The sequence below is a fragment of the Antechinus flavipes genome, chromosome 3 (assembly GCF_016432865.1).
Source record: "Antechinus flavipes isolate AdamAnt ecotype Samford, QLD, Australia chromosome 3, AdamAnt_v2, whole genome shotgun sequence".
NCBI classification, from domain to species: domain Eukaryota; kingdom Metazoa; phylum Chordata; class Mammalia; order Dasyuromorphia; family Dasyuridae; genus Antechinus; species Antechinus flavipes.
The window spans coordinates 363,709,338-363,733,623 of record NC_067400.1 but is presented as its reverse complement, the minus strand read 5'-3'; the positions used below and the strand labels follow the sequence as shown (position 1 = coordinate 363,733,623).

At 33.1% G+C, this 24,286-nt stretch overlaps 1 protein-coding gene and 1 pseudogene across 1 annotated transcript in view; one reads left to right on the top strand and one right to left on the bottom strand.

Moving 5' to 3' along the window:
• The window catches only part of THSD7B (thrombospondin type 1 domain containing 7B), a 61,585-nt gene that overhangs the window by 3,158 nt on the left and 34,141 nt on the right, over positions 1 to 24,286 (bottom strand). The window contains exons 5-9 of the mRNA XM_051985806.1: positions 17,539 to 17,712; positions 17,329 to 17,424; positions 15,184 to 15,266; positions 11,522 to 11,714; positions 6,905 to 6,992 (exon numbers count right to left, since the gene is read on the bottom strand). Of these exons, the coding sequence (XP_051841766.1) occupies positions 6,905 to 6,992; positions 11,522 to 11,714; positions 15,184 to 15,266; positions 17,329 to 17,424; positions 17,539 to 17,712 (634 nt within the window). The remainder of the gene's footprint in view (positions 1 to 6,904; positions 6,993 to 11,521; positions 11,715 to 15,183; positions 15,267 to 17,328; positions 17,425 to 17,538; positions 17,713 to 24,286) is intronic.
• Positions 19,166 to 23,913, top strand: LOC127553389 (60S ribosomal protein L17-like; annotated as a pseudogene).

The following is a 24,286-nucleotide window of genomic DNA, read 5'->3' as shown; positions in this document are numbered from 1 at the left end:
TTTGAAAGACTTTAACAGCCAAACCTAAGAATATCATTCCTTAAGTGGGAATTGAGTCCAGGGACAGGAAAGTGGCACCAACAAAAAAATTAAAAATAAGTGACTTTAGATGTTAAACTTCTAAAAGACTGATAGTTTTGTCTAGATTCCACCCTATAGTAAATGATTTCCAAAATAGTTTGGATGAAAGGTTGGAGTTCACTTTAAATATAGCAAGATCTCTCCTATTTCCTTTTAGAAAAATGGAATATTTCAAAATTGGTATTGAATTCTCAGTCACCAGATATTTGTCATGTTGTTTTTGAAGTAGCTTTCACTTTGAGAATTTTGGAATGAGAGCTTTTGGTAAAGTAAGATCATAGGAGCCTAAACAAATCTAGATTTTGGTTATAAAGATTTCCCTGGCCAGTGTTTCTCAGAATATTTGTGGCAAATTTTAAAATGATTTTAAAGTGGGGAATATTTAATAAATCCATTGGGAAAAGGTATCCCTTCATTAAGATATTAGGACTAAAAAGAGAGTTTCATGACCAAAATAAGAGATTTGTGGCCCATCATTGGTATAGTTAAGAAATCAGTCCAATTTGTTTTCAAGGTCTCCAGACTCTTCCTTATTTCTTCCCTTTAAATTTTGGGCAATTAGTTACTTCCATTCTTTTCACTCTCCCTTTTATAAAAATCTATTGTTTAAAAAGGAACTAATAAATGTGTTCACTTTAAGGTTCAAGGTGATACTGCTCCCAAGAGTATTAGAATGTTAATAGGAAACACAAACTTAAAGCTAGAAAAAAATGAATTATGGAATTCCAGATATGAATATGCTATTGTAGATGAAATTGTTTGTTCATTTTAGTGGAGAAAGTAGGCTTCTTGGCATCCTTAAAATTATACCATGCAGGTTGTTTATGCCACCTATTTTAAAGTTAGGTCTCCTTTATGTTCTCCCTGAAAGCACCCTATAGACTTGTACTTCAGCAGTTACTGGTTAGGAGAGGTAGTAGCTATATGAAAGATCAGCTCTATCTGACTCTGGGGGAACTAAAGTCCCACAATTGCACAAGGGAAGGTAGAGTAGATGAAGTTGTCTCAGGTAATTGCCATGTGCTATGTTTAAGTTAATAAAAATATCACCCAGTGGTCTTTTCCCTAAATTGCCTCATGAATCTTTATTGCCCAAGGAACCTTGGTATCAGAAACACCAAAAGAAGAGAAATTGAGTGGATATTCAGAGGACTGGATTTGAACAAAGTGGCCTTTAAGCAGGCTATTTTTTCATATTTTCTTTCTAGCACTCCCGAGTTTTTAATGGTACTTGCCTTTCTCCAACACAGAATCTAAAGACTTGCAACTATATAAAACCCTTAGGTCTAGCTAGCTTTTTTGTCTTTTTGGCAATTCTTGTTGCTTCAGGAGATAATGAAAAACTCTCTAGGTCATGGTCCCCTAAACAATCTTATAACAAATGCAATAAAAATGACCTTCTAGTCCTTTTAAATAGCTAATACAAGAGATATTTTATTTATACTTTTATATAAACATGTTTTTGACTGGTTCTACATCTTTACCTTTCCTGGCAGGCTAATGAAATATAGACTGTGTCAGAGTTTTCAGTTGGCAAAATCCTCAGGATTATTTAAAAGCAAAGAACCATTTAGTTTGTCCTTATAAACAATACCTAAGAATGTGCTGGCACTGTGAGAGACACTAAAAAAAAAAATGGACAAAATATGATATCTATCCTCAAAGACTTTGAGGTAAGTTAAAGATAATACATTCATGAAAATAATTACAAGTTAAGGAAGTGTGTGAATAAGAATAGTTTACTGTAGGAAATAGAGGGAGAAAAGGTAAGAGAGAGAGAGAGAGAGAGAGAGAGAGAGAGAGAGAGAGAGAGAGAGAGAGAGAGAAAGGGAGCTAGACTGGCTGGGGTTATCAAGTAGAAGTCTTCATTGAAAAGAAACCAACACAATTCAAACCATTTGTTTGTTAATGACAAAGCTATCAATGAATCCTATACTTTATTTAGCTTTGGCCTTAGGTGACTAATAGGATTTCTATAAATAAGGAACTGGAGGAAAAGTGAGGCACTGTGACATCCCCAATGAAGAGAAAGATCTGTAAAACCGTCATCAAAGCAGGAAATTATAAACCATAGAATGGGAGTACTGTGTATTATATGTACAAGAATTTGGAGAGATAGGTGAGAGTCACTCAGTGGAGAAGCTTAAATAGAAATCTGGGAGGAGGGAAGGGAATGGAACCACAGAAGGATTAACTAGAGCAGAAGTGTCAAGTATGAGGTCCATAGGCTTCAAGGAAGCTGCAACACCTCTGAGAGCTGTTGGAACCAAATTAAACTATAATTGGAAATATTTTTTTTTTAATTTTAAAAAATACAGTAGACTATAGGTAATGTTGCTATGTGGTTTTCAAAGTCAATATGTGAACTGCAGGCATCCATGTATGGTTTAGTGGCTCCATTTTCTGTCTGAGTTGGACAAATTCAAATCCAGAGAGATAGAAAAGGGGAATACCATGGTTAGGAAATTAGTTAAGAGGCTTTTAAATAGTCCATGTTGAAAGATTTTGAAAGCTTGAACAAGGGAATGGGCAGTAAAAGGAAAATGAAGGGATAAAATAGAGAAATAATTAAAAGGAAGACTTGTTAAAAGTTGTCAATTGAATGGATTTGAAGTTCTTAGGGGAAATATTATTCCCTGATTATAAAGATGCCCATCTATAAAATTTGTACTTTCAATAATGTTATGATTTCTCCTGTTCAGGTCAAGGTGAACTAACAACTTTTGATGAGTGCTTCACAAAAGTTCTATCCTTACATCAAATTTGTTTTCCTGCTACCAACTGTAACAGTGTATATTATAAGAATTCAAAATTAATTATAAAATTATCAATAACATTACATATAATGAAGATAGTCATTGCAATATTTTGAATATTATATATTTAAAAATATTTTCTTGAAGCCTAAAATCAATGAACCTTATATTCCAACCGATTAATGATGTGAGAATATCAGATTAAAGTTTCATATATTTTTTCTGGTTGTCGAAGAATATTAAAATGTAGAAAAGAGAAGTTTCTCTGGTATAAACTCTTAAAATGAGTGGTGGTATCCTAACTTCTACAGTAAGGAATCACAGAATCTTGAACTCATAACTAGTTAGAAATGTCCATAATGTTTATTTTTACATTAATGAATGGGTAGATCTGGTTCAGTTTTGTTGTATGTTTGTTTATTGGATTTTTGGGAAATCCTTTTAATCTAAGTCATTCTTCTTGTTGGAATATGTGTAGATTAATTCAAGGATCATCCATACAAAAGCAACACAATTCAAACCATTTGTTAACGACAAAGCTATCAATGAGTCCTATACTTTGTTATTATTATTTGCTGAGGCATTTAGGGTTAAGTGACTTGCCCAAGGTCACACAGCTAGGAAGTATTAAGTGTCTGAGGTCAAATTTGAACTCAAATCCTCCTGATTTCAGGGCCTGTGCTCTATCTACTATGTCATCTAGTTGCTCCTGAATCCTATACTTTAAATCTTTTCAACAGCGTATTTTTTTGGCTAGATTTCTGATTTTATTGGTATAGGAAGCTTTATTTTAGGAAAAAACTATCAATGCAGATAGACATCTTATCTATGATTTATAGTTAGCCTCAAGGGGCTTGCCTAAGGGTCTGCATTATTAAATCATTTGCCCAGGGTCACATAGCCAATAGTATATGACAAAAGGAGAACTAGCACCCAGGTCTTTCTGACAATGAAGCTAATTATATATGATTTAATTATATATGCTACTTTCAATAAAGCAGAGTAAGATCTTTATTTGAGTCTTTATTAATTTTTTATTTGGCAAATGCTTCTCGGATAGGAATCAGTTCATAGAGTTACCAGGGATATTCAGAAAACCAAGCTAAACAGTTTTTTAGACAATACTATCTACATTCACCTGTCATGGGCACAGTCACGGTCTCATTCCTTGAGAGTTCCCAAATATACCATACATAAATTATTAATTTTTTAAGCATTGGAATATTTAATATAAAAGCTAGGCTGAGCATAAATTAATCTCTCTTTAGAATTCAGAAGGCACTTCTGGTTCTCACAGTATTTCTCAGGGTCAACCTCATACACATTAGTTATCATTGTTCTATAGCTATTCAGAAATTTTAACTAAGAATTTTGTTTGGCAGAGCACCAATAAATCAGCTAATTTTGAATGTCTAAACCCAATGACAATGACATCCACACAAATAATTTATCTTTACTAGGAGAAAACAAAAGTTTTCTTTTCTCTTTTTAATGAAATAGATCTCTCTTTGTCCTGTGGCTAAATCTATAATATTGGCTAATTGTTGCCAGTTAGTAAATATTTTGCTTTGGTATTGTTTTCCATCACAGTTATCAAAGATAATTATGTTAATTTAATACTATAATAATCAATGCAATAATATAATATAATATAATAAATATAATTTTTAGAACATTGACAAATTTTCCTCCCAAGTTTAATCTTTTTATTTATTACATATTGACATGAATGCCAGACAAAGGAGAAGATCTGGATTCTGCTCCAGGTTCTGCCACTTACTAGTTCTACCATCTTGAATCTCAGTTTCTTTATCTGTAATATTAAAGAATATTAAGATCCCTTCCAGCTTTAATGTTTTATGACCTGTGATATGCAAAATGGAAGATGAGTGAAACTGAATTACGTTTTTGTTCATTTGTTAATACTATCAGCTCTAAGCAGATTTGGTACCTAAGATTCAGCAGATACATATAGATAGACTTACTGAGAGAATATTTAAACATTCACCTTTTTATCAAAGTGATATAACATGATGGAATGGAATGAACTCTCATTTTTGAGCCTAGAGACTAAGTGATTTCCTTTCCGTTGGCTTCAGATTCTTCCATTAAAAAATAAATGGGTTCATTTATTGAACCCTAAAATCTCTAAAATCTCTTCCAGTTTTAATATTGTTGACAAAGCACAATTAAACCTTCTCATTGGCAAAGATGGGAAGGATTAATATAGGTTCCTCAGACTAGACTATAGAGATCTTTTTCTCTGGTGGATCTAAATAAAAGTTATTACTGGGAAATGGTCCTTGGAACACATTTCATATGTGTAAACATAGTCTATGTTGAAAAGATTTCCTTTCACATTTTTTATAAGGCAGGGGATTTTCAATAGACTATTCCTTTATCAACTTTGACTGACCAAAGCTATCGATATTAACCACTTCTGTTGTCATAGTAACAGGCTTTCTGGCTAAATTAGCCAAGCATGGATTTGAATTGAGATGCAAACTTGGGAGGGAGGGGAGAAAACTTAAGGAAACATTGACTTTGCTATAAGACAGGTACCGAATATAAAGAAGGAAGAATAGAAAGATCTCAATTTTAATTTCAGGGGAAAAAAAAGTAAAACTTTGATCTCAGAAAAAAAAAAAAAAAGAAAAAAGTTCTCTTTGAAAACCATGCCTAGGAAGTTAATTGAATATTCAGCGTTTTTAATATTCTCAACACACCTGAAAACATTCAGTTTTGTCTGCTTCAAGGCTAGCCAGCCAGCCAAATTACATTCTGTACAATAAACTGATCTTTAAAAAAAAATTCTTTATGTAGCAATCACTCAGATTTCTAAAGCAATAACAACAATAACAACAAATCCCATTTTAATATTATTCTTTAAGATTTTACAAAGTGTTTAAGTTCCTTATAATCACTCTGAGGGTTAGGAAGTACAATAAAGAATCACTCTCTATGGGGTATCAGATAATCTATATATGGAAATGACTTACAGAGGAATGCTTTTTTCAAGATATGTGTACTGCAAATAATATAGACCACTAGGCATCCAAGTTTTCTTATTCTATGCAAATCATTATCCATAACTGAGTAAGTATCTTTACCAATGTCATTTTATAACCTGATCAAAGTTTCAAAGTATGGATGGAGAATTATTTTATCTCACAACTGTTCAATTCTATCAAACTGTTTTTATTTACATTAAACAAAAAACACAATACAAAAAACCTCCACTTTGCTGACAAGTTATTTGGCCAGATTGATCGGTCAGTTCAATTTAGATATTCAAGAAAGAATGCTTTTAGGCCATGGTGATATTCTAATAAAGACTTCTTTATCATATCAAATAAGTAATTCCCTGCATGGAGATTTTTAAAATTGTTTCACATTTTTTTCCTGCAAAATAGAGCACCATCAAGAAAATGGCAGACTCATAATTAGATTAACTAAGGTGGGAGCCCTAGTGGAAAAAATGTACTTCCAGAAGATCAATTTTATAGAAATGACCACTATAATCATGATTTCAAAGGTTATTTGTGGGATTCTAAACCAGAAATTCTTAGCCTTTATATATTATGGTCTCCTTTAGTAGTCCATTGAAGTCTATGGCCAGAATAAGTCTATGTCAGAATAAGTATTTTAAATAAAATACATAGAATTCTGAGAGAATAAATTACATTAAAATATAATGATCAATATATAAATATACATCCTTTTGTATGCACATAACCAGGGATATTCTGGAGCTATCTTGTACTAATTTGAAAAAACTGATTGTTAAATTTTCAGTGTGAATATTTTACATTTCATATATTGGTAAATTTTACAAATAAAGGTTTAATGATTGCTTATTGATCATTTAGACTAGAGTGAGGGAGAATGTGCTAATGATTCAGATTAAACTTTATAGTATATTACACATATAATCTTCACCTAGAGAGTCTGTTGTTAAACATCTATGGGCAAATCTCTGCATATAACCCTTGCTGTATCCTGTTTTCTTCTAATATAACATGCTCCCCAGCTAAATGATATGAGTTTTCACATAGTATAATACTTACCAAACAAGATAAGATGTAAATATCAGGAATATCAGGAGGAGAAAACCACCAGCAGAAACACCATAAACCCAGACCTTAACTCGGCCATCTGTTAAAATGTAAAGATAAAAGAAACAGCCTAATATGCAAAGTACTAAGTCATTTGTGGAAAACAAAACAAAAAACAAAACAAAATGAAACAAAAACCATAGACTATTTGAAAAATTCAGATGCTAATTCTGGATTTGAAATTAATATTTGAGTTTTTGCCTATCTCATACCATATCTTCAGTATTATATGGTATTCACAAACATTGTAGAGGAAAATAGAATTTGGAATTCATAAGATTTCCTTTTTCTTTCTTTTGTACATTAGATAAATTAAATTGTAGTGGATTTATCAGATACCAAAGGCAAAAGTTAATGATCAGGCATTAGGGAGTTGTGATTGTAATAGTGTAAAAATTGTGTAGTAATTTTTAATGAAATGGTAGAAACATTGGATTATTTTATCTTTGAAACAGTCAATATTTTTATTTAATCATCTTTTATCTCACTGGAAATCATTGTTGACAAAAATAATTTTAAAAATTAAGGGAATGTTAGTAATGAGATAATAATGACCTCTTTCTTAATTAGAGTTCTTAAAACACAAACATAATTACCAGGCTTCTATGAAAAAAAGCATTCTGTGATGCATAGTGTTCTTAGATTCAGAGCCTTGTCTTCAAATTCTACTCTGATAGATATTGACTATATGGCCATGGATAAGATGTTTAACTGTAGTGTTTCAGGCTAAAGACAAATATTGATGTACATTGGTAGAGGAAATTCCTCAATAAAACTAATTTCTCATCAACAGCCTCCATTTGGCTGATAAAAATCACAAGGCTTGTCAAAAATGAAATAAAAGAAACAAAGTAACAAACAAAATATCCCAATCTGGGTTTTGTATGTGTTGACATAGTAGAAAGACCACTGGTAGGAGATCTGGGCCTGTGTTTTAACTCTATTACTTACTAGAACTTATTTTGAGCTCACTTTCTCACTCCAGTTCAATATTATGAACTCAAATCATGTTCTCTCTCTAGCTCTCAGTTTCCTTATCTATAAAATAAGGTCTCTTCCAGCTTTAGCCTTTTCTGACCTATTTTATGAGAGGCCTTTGAAAGTGAAACACAATTTTATTTACACATCAATATCAATATGGTAATTATTCATTATGGACAACCAGTTCGTATTCTGACAAGTCTGTCCTTGAGCAAATTGATCCACATAAACATAGCCTGCATTTACAGGCTACTAAAACATCCAATTGATCATATGTTTTACTTTGCTTCTGGTTGTTTAGCACTGCAAGAACCTCATTATTAACACAAATACAATGTCTCTGCATTGGTTTCTATCTGTGAAGAAAGTAGGTAGAAACAGAAAATATTCAATCGATAGGTTATTTAATCAATATGATGCCAACCAACCAATATAACTGATCATTTCTCTGAATTCACTTCTTACTAAGACATATGGAAACAAGTAGTATGCTTTCCCCAATTTTTTGAACAATTATGTAGAAACAATGCCATATGTATTCCATTTTGTGCATGTTTAAGCAGATTTGTTGACTGAAGGAAAATATCACAAAGCAAATTCAACTCAAATTTAACTCTAGATTTTACCTGCCTTGACATAAGTGAAGTATAGAAGAAAGAACACACTTGATTTGGAGTCAGGGTTCTAATTATGGCTTTTATAGATACAAAGTATATAAATATGACAAAGTTCTTTAAATCTCTCTTATACTCAATTACGTCATTTTGTGAAGTAGCGATAAAAATCCAGAGTATCCCAAAAGCTTAGTAAAGCTTACATTGTACTAAGATTTTTGAGATACCTTATATATGCAGTGCCTAACTCAGAGGATCATCACAGGGGAAAACTGAAATTTGTAAAGAGCTATATACATATGTGAATTGTTTTTACTGTTTTAAGAGAACATAAAGAGTTGTGGTTGATCCAGCAACTTAACTGTTTTCTGGCAATTAAACAGTTTAGCATATGTCCATGCAATTAATGCGTAACAAATGTGGCACACTATTTTTTTGAATCAGACAATATCAAAGAATTCCAAAGCAAGTGTATTATGCATGTTAATGTGCATACACACACACACACATATATGTGTGTGTATATATATGTATATATGTATATATATATATACACACATACACAATCACACATACAGTTCTATTATATTGCATGAGTGTAATTAGAGTTACAAGATAGATATCATCATCCTCATTTTAAGATAAGGGAAATGAAAAACAATTAAATTTATAGTAAGCAGCACTTGCTTTGAATAAAAGCATAATCAATTCTGATTGTGCTATGCTTGTCTATTTCTGTAGTTCCTTTCCAGGGCATTTTCAAGCCTCAAGCAATTTTTGGCTCTTTAAAGTAACTCTAGTTTTCCAAGGTCATGAAATTTTTAACAAACCTTTGATTCTGAGCCCTTTGAAACACTAATGATGAAATCACCCTATTTTAAGTTCTGAATGGGGCAGGATATCATCCTTGGATATCCATCTTTCCTTATTTATTATTTCACAATTAAGCAGAATTTTTCACATATCTTCAGTGATATTCTTAGGAATCTGGGTTCACAAAGACTTGATTGTGTTATCTAGAGATAATTACTAGAGCTATGAGTTGTATCTATACCAGATTCCTGGAATGATTTGGAACCTTTGAATGATTTGGCCTTGTTTCTCAAGACATAACTCAACCCATTGGCCCTGGTTATTCTGGACTAAAAATATAGGAAGACAGCAGAAGTATTATTTCATTGAGATGAATAAGGAAGAATAAGTAACTAAAATCAGAATAGTTCATTGTCCTAGAAATAAACAATTAAAAGAAGTAAATAATAGATCTTTTGGGGTTGGATAGTTTCTTTGCTATTAATCCCATCCATTAGTGGTTAAATGGTAGTATTGATGAATATTGACTCTCATTTCCACTTTCACTCCATTAATACTCCACCTCAGTTCCCTGCAATGAAATAACCTAAAGATGGTGATGAGAATTTGAGCTTCTGCAATTCAAAATCCCTCATTTAAGTCTCTATTTATTACTATATCATTCTACTTCAGATCTAAAAGAGATCACAGTAGCCTTATAACATATAACCAGACAATCAACATGAAATCAATAATTTATTAGGTGCCCACTGGGTGTCAAGCATTGTGTAAGATACTAGAGAGAAAAAGAAAAGGTAAAAAGGATCTTATCTCACTCTTGGAGTTTGTAATCTAGCTGGGGCATACAAGTCAAAAGGTGCATAAAACATGTGTTCAAAGTAATTTGAAGAAGGGGGAGACAGTAAAAGCTGAAGTGAGAAGGAAAACTCTGGTGTAAAAGGTGATACTTATACTATGAAGGAAATTAAGAGAGGAGGCAAGGAGGAGTAGGGAAGAGAGTCAGGATAAAGGTTAAGAAACAGGAGACAGATTATGAGGAAAGAGCCTGAAGGCCAGCCTGCCTGGAGAACACATACATAATGTGTAAGGTGGGGAATAATATGAAATATTATTGGGAAAAGCAATTTAGGGCCAGTTTGTGAAGGGCTCCAAAAGCTAAACAAAGAATTTTGATCCTGGAGAAAATAGGAAATCACTGAAGTTGACTAACTAATTCAGTGTGATGGTTATGTGAGTGGAGAGATGAATTCAACATGTAGCAAATGAGTGATCAGATGGGGTGGATGAAAATGCGAAGTTGAGGTCTACACTGAGGTTGTGAACCTGAGGATCTGGAAGATTGCTAATATGTTCAACAGAAATAGGGACATTCATATTGGTTAGTTGGTTGATTGTTGTCCTTTGTTCTTAAAGAGGACCAAAAGGACATCACTATGTTAGAGTCGAATTGCAGTGTGTTTGAATGTGGCTAATCAGACCAATATGAGCTTGGCGTGCTCTGCCATAGGTCAGACACAAATAGTCTATATGAACATTTGGGATAGCTTCTCTAAGTAGAAATAGGGACATTCATAAGAAGAAGGAGTTTGAGGAGAAAGGTTATGAATTCCACTTTTGTGATTAATACAAAATCATTTATTAAGCATTTATTATGTACCATACAATTGCTAGTCTTTGAATATGCAAACAGAAAGAATAAAACAATTTATTATTTCAAAAAACTAAGGGAGTCTTATTGGACATTTAGTCCTATAGTACATTCATCTAATGAGGGGAAGCTTCCAGTTCACAAGAAAGCCTTTTTCATTTCTGGAAAGTTCTATCATTATGTTTTTCCTTATTATTAAATTGCTAAAATATATCTCACTCTATGGTTTTTTTTTACATTGTTCTATCCTAGTTCTTTACTTTAATATAGCCTAGCCTAGCACTCTGTACCTTGGATTGAAATGGAATTATGGGGAGATCATGGTCACCTTTTTCCTTTACATGTCTATGTCATAAATCATACATGTCAGAGATAGCTATCACAAGATCTGCTTGAATGATGGGATATATCTATATCAATATCTTCATGCATGCATATATGAAAACTATATATATATGTACACACACACACACACACACACACACACATATATATATAATAAATCAGACTTACCTGGATCAAGAGGTTGAAGGGACCATCCTTTGAAAATATCATGTATTTTTGAATTTACAGGCTTGTTCTTTGCTGCAATGTTTTTAACATCTGCTTTTTTATCCTCTGAGCCTGGTATTTTAACACAGTAATCCAAGAAACCATCTGATCTCATTATTTCAGTATAGCCCTTCTCACAGCCACAGACTCCACCCTACATATAAAAATAATTAAGATTACATTGCCAGTTGTACAGTAAAGACTAAAATAAATTAAATAAAGAAATCACTTAAGATCTGAACTGCTTGCTCTGGCAACTAAAAAGTTTAAGCAGCTGTTTTGCCAATAAGGCTAAAATTGAATAAATAAGCTTCATTTTTTTTTCAAATACCAAAGTTAACCTCTAGAATAAACATGGTCAGATTTTCAAAGGTAGCCATGGTTATTCTACCTGCTGAATATAAAATATAATTCATTGTAAATGTAAGGCATTAAGTTATTTCTTTTCCTAACATGCTAAAAGTCTTTGTAAACATTCATTCAGCTCCTGGATCCACAGGAGCCTTTGGGGATTAATCCTTGCTGCCTCTAATAATGCCATTTATTCACTCCATCATCCCAGCAGCACTTACACAGATAAGAAAAACAGAACACAATAGTAGCCTATCTCCTTTGCAAGACCTCCATGGCCTTTTTTTCCTTTATGTACTGAGTTCCTCTTTAAGTTATAAACTCCATTGAGGTATACTGCTTCCTCTGCCCCAGAGTATCCAGCACTACACTGAACAGTTAGTACCTAAATAGTGTGCTGACTGCCTAACACACACTGTGTTGGTGAAGAGTGAGTGTACTTAGCAGTCTCATGGCATGAAAGAATAAAAAAAGAAATGGCATTTCCTTTTCCATTTCCAAAGTATTACAAAGTGTGGCAGTCTACCTCCCTTTGTTTTCTGATAGTTTTACAACTAAACCCAGGATATTTTTAATGTCAAACCAAAAATCTCCCTTGCTGTGAATTAAACTCAATATCGTGCTCTGTTTTCAGTAGAAATGGTCCAAATCCCCATAGCAAATTCCTCACCAGTTCTGTGTTCACTATTCATTCTATGTGTAAGGAGACGCCGAACATAAGACTACCTTCCAGAATGGCACCTTAGTCAGGTGAGGGTTCCACTCTTGGAAACATAATTCAGAGAGTAGTTTGTCAATTCCATAAGTGTCTTATGTTATCTATGTGCTGGGATACAAAGATGGGAAAAAATTCAGTTCCTTTATCAAGGCATTTACTCTCTAGTAGGAAAAAAAATATGTACAGAGGTAACAAAATACAAAATAATTTCAGCCAGGAAAATACTACAATTGAATTGGGAGAGGGATTGAGAAAAAAACTTCTATAAGATGTTGCACCTGTGTTGAATTTTGAAGAAAGCTTTGGATTCCAAAAGATAGAAATGAGGAAGAAAAGCATTTCAGACATTGCAAATACAAATTGTGCAAAGGTGTGAAGATGAAAGAGAGAATGAAAACTGATATCAGTCTAATTTAGCTGGAACACAGAGTATGTAAGGAGTAGTATGCCAAATTTCTCTAAAAAATTAGATTGAATTCATATCGTGGAACAGATATGAAAAACAGAAGAGTATATTATATCTCAATGGAAATAGGGAGCCCTTGAGGTTTGCATATGGGAGTAACATGAGCAAACCTATGCTATAGGCATATCTGTATAGCAATTATATGGAAGTCAGATTGGAGTAGAGAGACTAGGAATTAAGAGACCAATTATGAACATATTACCTAAAGGTTGTTGTATGAGTGGAGCAAAGAGAATGGATGGAAGAGATTTGGAAATAAAATCAATACCTGTAAAATCAGATGAGTGGAAGAAGCACCAGAAGATAATGTTATATACATTTAGGAAGAAGTCAATTTTAACCAATGCTGCAGAGATCTCTTAGAAGTTGAAAACTAAGAAAATAAAATTGGTAATTATGCAGTCATTGTTAATTTTGAAGGGAGCAGTTTCACTTGAATAATAGGGAATGAAAGCATGATGCCAAGGAATGAAAAATGAGTGGGATATGAGAAAGTGGAGACAATGAGGACAGAGAGCTTTTAGTAGCAAAATAAGCCTGGAATGGTAGATGGAAGCCAGAATTTAGAAAGCCTTTATTATAGGCTAAGAAATTTGTACTTGATCCTAAAGTCAATAGGGAATCATTGAAGGATTTTGAGTAGAGAAGTAATATAACCCTAAATCTCAGAAAGATTATTTTACAATAGAGTTGAGGCTGGATTGAAGAAGGCAAAGACCAGAAACAGTACTTTGAATATTCTGTTTGAGATCTACCATAGTGACTATTCGAAAAATTCTCAGTCAACTTAAACATTTAGGCAATCAATTATTATTTTGAGGATTGCATGCAAACCAAACAGGGATGCATCAACTGTATCTGACTCTCAGAAAGTAAAAAAAAAAAAAGTTCATTTAAAAAACTCAAGGAAAATATGTTGGTGCTGTGTAACAGCAATTTTATTTCAGGTAATTAGTGTAGAATATAGACCAAGTCTTGTGATGATATTTCACAGTTTTAATTTAGGATATCATAGGACATTCAATAAAGAGACTTAATTAGGAAAAGTGGTAGTGGCTCAGCTAATTAAAGTCATCCTTCCAAGATATATCTCTTGTCAGTCTCAAAGAAAAGCAGAATTATGGAGCATGAGTATAGAAGATATGTGAGTCACACATACCCGCAGCTGGACAAAAAAGATTTTAATTGATCAGGCTCATATTCTCTTATGTTTTATTAAAGCCCAGGGCAATTTCAGGTTTGGAAGAGGATAGTCATTTGAAAGTAAGTGTGTGTATGTGTGTGTGTGTGTGTGTGTGTGTGTGTGTGTGTACACATATATACATATGACTTTAAAAATACTGAAAGCTGAAGCTTTGCTGTATAGAGGTTCAACCCTGGTCACTGGAATGTATCCCAACTCTAATCCCAGATGGAAAAGAACAACTATAAAATACTATCGATCTCTTGCATTTTTTTTTAGCAAATCATTTTAAGAAACACATTTCTTTTATAAGGTACAATACAATTCAAAATCTTTTTTTCATTACATAGACCAGTTGCTAGAACATACCAGAACTGCAATTGAGTGAAGTTTATTACACATTTTTCTGTAAGCCCTGAGGAGAAAAAAATCCTTCTTAAAAGATTTACATTTCCCACTGAAACAAGAAGGAATGAAAAGTTTCCTCGTGCTATCGAATGCAATCAATTCCAATTAATGACTTGAAGAAGTTATGAACCTATACGTTTATACTATCTTTCAATTTAAATAGATCAGATGTAGTTGCTGGTCTAAATTTAGGGAGATGAAACAATGAAGGTCTCAATTATTAGTTAGACCTAATAGAAATTATAAGCCTAGAAGGCAAGCTGTAGGGTGGGCAGATTGATAGAAATATGCTGGTCTTTAATCTAAAAGAAAAAAAAAAAACAAAACATTCTTTTTCAACTGGATTTCCTCCTATATACTCCGCTAGGTGGTATCATGCTCACACAGGACTCATGTTAACACTCTATCAGCCTGAAGAAGATCATCTGACAGCTTTGATTTGGAGGAATTAGGCTGCCTTTTTTTTTTTTTTTTTTTGACTGCAACTTCTGACTCACCTGTGTACAATAGGAAAATGGTTTTCTGCAGGCTGGGTTACATTGTCTTATTGAAGCAGGTCGTGACTGAGCAGAGCAGCCCCCTAGAAAGAAAATCTTAAAATCATTTGGGGATTTCTTTAACACAAGGCATTCAAATAGCTTCCCTTTCTCCTTCCTGTTTTAAGAAGAATATCCAAGCCACTTGAGGGAGGATATTCTTATCAAATGTGCATACAAAAGCCAAGAGCAAAAGAACATGACTTATTAACTTGGAGTTGGTTGTTTGGGAATTTTTTTTTAAATATTATGTTTACAGTGTGGTTAAAATGCTATATAGCTGAAAACCAATTTATAATTCAATTCTCCCTCACAGACATGATTTAAGGTACAATCTATACCACACTATTAGCAAGACTTGAGAAAATCCCAGGATCTGGAATACCTGTCCATTTCTTATTTAGTCTACCTATATTATCATATATTCCTTAAAATGTCACATTAAGCAGGTATTAGGTTGATATAGTAAGTAAAGTTATAGAATTTAATACCAGAATTTAATGATATTTCATGAGATCATCAAATAAAATATTTCAGTGCAAATTCTCAAGTGCATGAATCCTTGGATACTTAAAATTATTTGGCTTTAACTCCATGGAGTCTGAACAAAGTCAATGGCTGTGAATCCTTTAACTCTAATTAATTAAATACAGTATATATTAATTAAATGTATAATTTGTTATTTAAATACAGTACAGTCATAAGATAATAGAATTTCAGATTTGGAAATGAGGGGAAAAAAGGGGGAAGGAGAATGGAATAACTACTTATAAGGCATCTACTATGTGCCATGCATTGTTTTAAGTATTTTGGAAATTTAATCTCATTTTTTCTTCTTATGGTAACACTGGGAATTAGGTATTATTATTTTCTTCATTTTACAGTTGAAGCCACTGACACAGTTGGAGGTTAAATTACTTCCTAGAGTCACATTGTTACTGTCTTAGTCTAGGTTTGAATTCAGGTTTTCCCGATTTCAGACCCAGTCCTCTTCCTAAAAATTCCAAACTCATATAAAGGTACCCAAGGAGGTTGTTTAACTTCCTTATGTAGGTAGAAAATAGCAGAGCACATATTCAAAACACGTCTTTTTGCTCTAAATCCAATACATTTTCCACTGTACCAAGTTGCTCTTTCCTACTTAGTAGCAGTGATAATTTATGGAGGTATACATTTTCTAGCTTTTGCACTGATATAATTATCAATTACCTGTAGTCACTGAACAATCAGGTTAAGAAAAAATCTGGCTTGTCTATTTGGATATTTGTGATGTTCCTGAAATCTCTAGACACCTCTGTTTATTTTTTTGTAAACAGGATTACTTTATACAATCAAGGTTGAAACTGAACATTTGGGTCTTCTAGTTAATGAAAACTGATTCATGCTTCTATTTCTTTTTCTCCCTTGGCTTCCAAACAGGTAACATGTTCATTCCTTTTTCATACAAATAATCACCACTAATCATTTAAAAGTGCCATATATGTTTCACCAGGAAGACAGTTAATTTGGAATCAGCACTCAAGTTCATTTTGCAACTCTGCTACTACCTACTATCTATGTAGCTTTGAATAAATCACTTAAACTTTTTGGTCTCAGTTTCCTCATTTGTAAAATGGGAGAATTATATGGAGTATTATTTTTATTCAGCTCTAAATACTATGACTTCAAATTTAAGGAACACATATTCGCTAATAACTAGGAATTTGTTTTTTTCTAATGTTCTCACTCAGTGATGCTCCATTTGTAAACTAAAGAAAATAAAGGGAGGAGTAGATATTTTCCCTGTGTCAGCTTATTTTTCCTGGCAACTAATTAAAAATAAGGTTTTGGTGTTTCAATTAAAATGAATTATTCCCCCCAAATAGGAATTTTTTATATTTGGTCTGTGTAAGGTTTAACTGGAATTTGTCAAGTAGAAATACAGGTACATCACCAAAGCAATTTTGTAACAATATTCAAAGTGATTTTATTATAGCGAGAAGCTATAATATTACTATTAAATCTTCTTCTTTTCACTTAAGGACCTCCTCCTTCTCCCATGGAAAAAACTAAGACAACATTTGGAGACATTTCCAAAAAGCCTATATTAATTCTAGGCAGAAATACCTGTGACATTAATACCATCAGAGCGTTGACACCAAACTGTACGCTCGTTGTTTCTCCAAAGACTGGTTTTCCATATGTAGTGATAGCATTTTCCACCTGCAAATAAATAAGGTGATCATTGTTACATAACACATTGCTCATAGTAAAGAACATTGCATAGTGACTCAAGAATTGCTGAAAATAAAAATGCAAAAAAAATGGTGGTAGTACCTGTACAAGGGCGGGTCTCTAACATCTGTTCAGGACAGTTGTCTTGGTTTTCAAATGACTGAATTACAAATGTTCTTGAACGAGATTGGCGGCCCGTTGTTTCAAAACTTCTGCCATCGATGCATGTTAATTCACATGTACTCCACTCTGACCAGTCTGTCAAATGACAGTCTCCTACGTTTAAAAAAAAATATATATATATATATACGTTGAGCACCTGATATATGTATAATATTGTGCTGGATATGGAGAAAGGCAAAGTTGAATAAAACATGGCTCTGCTCTGACTTAGTAATAATTCAGAGAGCTAAGGAAAATATATAAATAGTAGTAAAATGAAACAGACATGATTGACCTAGAAGAGAAACAGAAAGAGTTATTAGAATTCTAAACGAGAAAGGATTGCTGGTTTAGGGGAGAGGGTGAACTAAGGCAGAGAGAGCTTATAATATTTAAGTTGGGTATTGAAGAATGAATAGAATTTCAAAAGGCAGAAATAAGAGGTGAGGGTGTTCTAGGAACAGGAAATGGCAGAGACACGGGAAAATAGCAATCAAATCATCAGTTCTATACAGTTTTGCTGAAGCAAACATTATGTGAATTGTAGTATGAAATATGTCTATAAATGTGGGCTGTTGAAGGGCCCTGAATATCAGGTTAACACATTCGTTCTTTATTCAATAGATAATGTTGAGAGCTGATTTTGTTTTAGGCTGAGAGGAAGATGCCTGCAGAAGAGTGAATGAATATGCATGAGGAGGAATAGATGATTGATGAAATAAAGTCCCAGAAAAGACAATAGGGGGTTAGATGAAGAGTAAGGTGAAGAGGTTAGACTTGCTGAGAGCCTTCAACTAGGGCAAGGCTCTGCTATGCCCCACAGTACCAAAATATGAAGGCTGCAAAAACGAATGATTTGGAAAAGATTATGCAATTTAAAAATTTGTTATTCTTGTGTGGTGACAACACATTCACACCTTCAGCAGAGAAGCTATGAGGGAGCTTAGCACCTAGTTAGCATGAATAGTGAACCTGATATTTTTGCTCCATAGGTGCTTGAATTAGATTGGTTCAGTCCTTCCAGGCTGGGTCTGATCAGTGGTCACTCAGTATCCTGCTGTCTCCTTCACAAACCCAGTGTCATATGGTCTACCCTTATTAGTGACTGAATTTAATTCCATCTTGTATTTTTTTTCTACCTCCTGATTTACAACATGAGTTTTCTATGAGTGCTTGTCAATAAAAAAAATTATATATATGTGTGTGCATATATACATAATGTATGTAACATACATGCATGTATTCATGGCACCTACTTTATGCCAGGTGTATGCTATGTGCTTTACAATTCTGTTTTTCATTAGTTCCTACAATAATCCTGAGAAATGATTATTATTATTACTCCCATTTGACAGATGGGGAAACTGAGGCAAAATCATTTACATGATTTGCCTAGAGTTATACAGCTACACAGCTAGTAAGTGTCTGAGGCTGGATTCAGACCTTCCTAAATCCAGAACTGTTACTGTATACTGTAGGTTATCTAGAAGTCCCTAAGAAAAAAGACCTCTTTTTAGTACTCATGGGAAGGTACAGGCACAAATTCTGATCTGAAAGGAAAAGAGACATGAGTAATCTCCTGGAAACTGTCTTTGGTCATATTGGTAATATATGGAAATTAAGACAAAGTGAATTGATGCATGAAAATATTTTAATGGAATTGAACACAACTTATTATGGCACATGTGATTTTAGATTCTATATAACTTATTTAAATATTTAATTCATTTATTAATTTAAAGAGACCATTGATAAAAAATAAATATGTGGTTCAATTCTAATTATATTTTGACAAAAGTTAGTGTCTCAATCCAAATGAAAATCAATCCTATATAGTATATTTGTTATATAATTAATTCAATTTGATACATCTGAATTTGGCACTTATTAACAATCTTATATAAGATTTTAAGGTTTTAAGATTATTATCTTATTTTATCCTCACTACTATGTGAGTAGGTGCTATTTACATGCATATTATACAAGTAAGGAGTCACTTGTTCTTGATCATATATAATGGAAGTATCTGGGATGGGTTTTGAACTGCCTCTAAAACCAACATCCTGTCCATGCTGCCTTCCACCATTATTTCTTCCTTTGACTCTGTGTCATGAAAAGAAGTATCCTCTCTGTAAAGCTAAATCCCTCTGTACTCTCAAGTGATCCTATTCCATTGTCTTCTTAAGAAGATTGCCCCTTGATTATTTTAGTGTCTGCTTCTCTACTTACTACATATATGTCTATGTATACTTCATGCTCTCAAAGCTAACTTTTGATTTATTCTCAGAGCTATCATTCCATATTTCTTCTTCCTTTTGTGCTTCAACTCCTTGAGGAGACCATCAACAATTACTTCTTTAGCTCTCACTCTTTTCTTCACTCTCTGCAATATGGCCTCATGGTTGAACTGAAATTGCTCTCTCCAAATTTACTAAATCTAATCACTTTTTTTCATTCCTACACCATTTTCTGTAGAATGAAACAACTGATCAATCAATTCTCTTTTCCCCTCTCCTCCCTTCTCTTTTCCTGTCCCTTCCCCTATTTTGTCCTCTCCTCTCTTCTGTCATTTCCTTTTCTCTTTTTCCTTTTGAACTATTTTTTCTGGTGATCTCATCACTTCCCACGAATCCAACTATTTTTTTTACTATGAAGACTGTTCTTTGATCTATTTTTCCACCCCTAAACACTCTCCTAATATGTGGACTTGTAACTCTCTCCTAACACCTTAAAGTGACTATCCAGCAGACATCTTAAAAATCAACATGCTGAAAAATGAATTTAATTTTCCATCTTCATAAATTATCTATTACTGTCCAAGGGTACTATTCTTCAATTTACCTTGCTTATAACTTTTTAAAGTTGCTTGCATGCTTCTTCCCTGTTAGATTGTGAGCTCCTTAGAGCAAAGACCATTTTCTTTTTTTTTTTTCTTTTTGCCTTTCTTTATATCATTAGTGCTTAGCACATTGTAGATATTTATCTAATAAATTCAGCTTCAGACACTTGTTTAACTATATGATACTGTGCATATCACTGAACATTTCTTTGACTCAGTGTCATGAAATGTAAATTTAATAATAGCACCTACTTCTCAGGGTTGTTTTGCAGTACAAATGAGACAGTTTTTGTGAAAGGTTTATTTAGCACAGTTTCTAGAACATAATAGTTCCTTAACAAATCATTCCTTCCTTTCTTCTTTCCTTCCTTCTTTCCTCCCTTCCTTTGTTCTTTCCTTCTTTCCTCCCTTGCTTCCTTCTCTCCTTTCTTCCCTACTTCCCTCATTCTTTGCCTCTTTCCTTCTTTCCTTCCCTGCCCTTCAAAGGCCTAAGTTTTGCAAAGTACTGTCTTTGAGGTTATTAAAGGAAAATAAATTGAATATCAACCCTATCCTCAAGAATTTTACTATTTAATTTGGGGCAAGGACAATCCATTTACAAACATATGATACAAGGCAAAATGAAAAATAAAAATAAAAATAAAGGGGTAGTTTTAGTTCTGATTACTATGACCTAACATGAATTGTTAAAGAACCAGATTGAATTGATTTCCTTTGAAGAATTTCTTTACTGATAAATCAGATAGGCTAGAGAGGGTTATGGAATAAACAAAGCATTTTTGGATTTTGGCAAGACATTTGAGAAATTTTTTCAATGTACAAGATGAAGAGATATTAGTTAGGAGTTTGTCCTCTTAAGTTGATCTGGAACTGGTTGAAAGACTGACTTAAATGATCAGCTGCGATTGACTCTTGCTATTCTCAGAAATACAATGATCCACAATTATTCTGAAGGACTTATGATGAAAAATGCTATCCATACCCAAAGAAAGAACTAATTCTGTTTGAATACAGATTGTAGCATACTCTTTTTAAAAACTTTATTTTTCCTGAGCCCCCTTTTTTTGAGGTGGATGGGGGAGGCTTTTTCTTTCACAACATGACTTTTATGGAAATGTTTTACAAAACTTCACAAGTGCCTTCTTAAAGAGGGAGTTGGAGTAGTAAGAAAGGGAAAAAATCTGGAACTCAACGTTTTAAAAAGAAAACACAAAAATTGTTTTACATGTAACTGGGGAATATATATGTATATATATATATATATACATATATATATATATGTATATGTATACATACACACAAATATGAAAGACTGACCAAAAGAGAAATAATTAACAGATGTATTTGAATGTAGAAATAAGTCTCTAGTGGTGTACGCCTGCTTATTAGCCTTTGGATCCCTTCTATTATATATTTTAAAGGCACAGATGATATAAATAACAAATATAGACATGATACAAATCTAGAAAAAACAAATAATACATTGGCTACAGAATTTTTTTTTTCTGAATTTCCCAACAGGCTAGAAGGAGAGACCTAAATATATAATACAATTAAAAAGGCTATTTTAAAAACTTGGATTAAAAAATTAATTGTACCTGTTAATGACAAGATGACCAGTGCCTGGTTAACTGCTTCTGTGAATAGACCTCTGGATTTAAGTAGACAGGGTCTTTTCATATTAGACAACAATATGACATGGTAACCTATGTTTAGAACTACATAGTGTTAATAAAGAGTATGGTCTATTGTTATTGTATTTTGTATTGGTCAGGCCACACGTAGAATAGTATAAAAATTTTAGGAAGTCTAACAAGATAAAAGGCTTTAAAAGTAAACAACAGGATGGTGAGAGGACTCAAAATTATTTAATATATTTATTTGAATGAATTAGGATGATGTGATATTGGTATTTAACTATTTGAAGGAAAAGGGAGTAGATTTGTGATACTTTGCCCATAAGTACACAATTAGGAATAATGGTAAGAAGCTTTAGATACAGATTCTAGCTTGACTGAAATAAAAAAAAAAACTTCCTAATAATTAGAGCTTGTAAAAAAAAAATGGAAGTAATCATCAAAAGAGGCATTAAGTTCATAGATACCAGAGAGCTATATGATCTTTGTTTGGAATGTTGTTTTGGAAGTGTGTGTCCCTGACTTAAATATAGAGTTAGATTAAATGACCTGAGAAATCCTTTGAGATTCTGTGCATCTAAGAAATGATAAGAACTAGTGGGCATCAGGCTGACTCTGCTAGGAAGAAGAAGTAGGAAAGTGGATTTGAGATGTATAATTGTGAAGAATGCAGTGATAAGTAGCTTAAAATGCAATGATAAGATACAAGGTTTGTACATCCATAGACCAATGTTAAGAGGTGCATGGATTTCATAGATTGATCTCTTAATGGAGATGTTGCAGAAATGATTCATGTTTCAGACATAGGCTGAGCTAGATTAGCTTTCAGGTCTCTTTCCAATGTGAAATTCTATTATTTGACAAAATCAATAAAGAGGTACAGGTGAAATACTTCGAGAAATAAGAAAAGGAATAAAACATTTCCATCTGGTGGAATAATTTGTTAGGCTTTACAAAGGAGATTTCTTGTTCTGAGAGTCTTGAATCACACAAAAGTTTAGTTCTACACCTAGAAAATGCTTCATGGTGATACTTGAAAAGTTTGAAATGACATGAGTGAAATACTTCAATAGAAAGGTATGTTAGGGAAAAGAAAATATCCATTCTATGAAAGGGTAGGAAGGTTAATGAAAGAAAGGCAAGAAAATAGGAAAGGGCGGCAGGAGAATAAAAGACAAGTGACTATTACACTTTAGTTGGGACCTAAAATGTGTGAAGAACATTAGGTTATAGAAAAAGGTTGGACCTCTTCTTCTGAGTTGTCCTAGGTAATGATGAGGGATGTTCTCTTCATCCAGAGAACCTCACATAATCATTCAAGTCAAGGGGCTTTATTCTCCAAGTCCATTTCAAAAATACCTATAAGAATCCAAGCTACCAAGCAAGCATATCCAAAAAGGGACCAAGTATTTGAAAGATGTCAGTGTTGTTGAACACTGTGTTGAAGTGTTGAAGAAACAATGTCTTCCCTTCCACCAATATAATAGTGGAGTTGGCAGGTGTGCTCAGGCTAAATAAGAAGGTCTATTACTCAAAAAAGAGATCTGAGTTCTTTCTGCAGATGCTCAAAAATGTAGAAAATAATGCATAGCTCAAGGGTTGGGATGTGAATTCTCTTGTCATTAAGCATATCCAGGTTAACAAAACTCCCAAAATGTGATGGTATACTTATAGGGTTCATGGTCAAAACAACTAATACATGAATTCTCCTTGAAAAATTGAGATGATATTTACTGAAAAGGAACAAATTGTTCCTAAAACACAATTCCTAAAACAGAAGAGGAGGTTACTCAAAAGAAAAAGATATCCCAAGAGAAACTAAAGAAACAAAAAAGCTAATGACACGAGAGTAAATATGACAGTGCAAATAAAAGTGAAATGAAATATTACAGCAAACAAAAGAAGATTGGAGTCAGATTATGTAGGATGATGGATAACAGAATAAGCCATTTATATCTTATTTAATAGACAAAAGGGCTAGATGAGTGGATAGAATGACGATTGTCCTAGTAGTCCTAATAGTAGTAGCAATAACAAATGATTCAAGATGCACAAGTAATTAAATTTTCCAAAGGCATACAATAGCAACATAATAATAGGGAAAGGGAATAAGCATTTATAAAGTAAGTACTACATGTCAGACCCTATACTAAGTATTTTACAAATATCATCTCATTCAATCTTATAACCCTGTTAGATAGGTGGTATTATT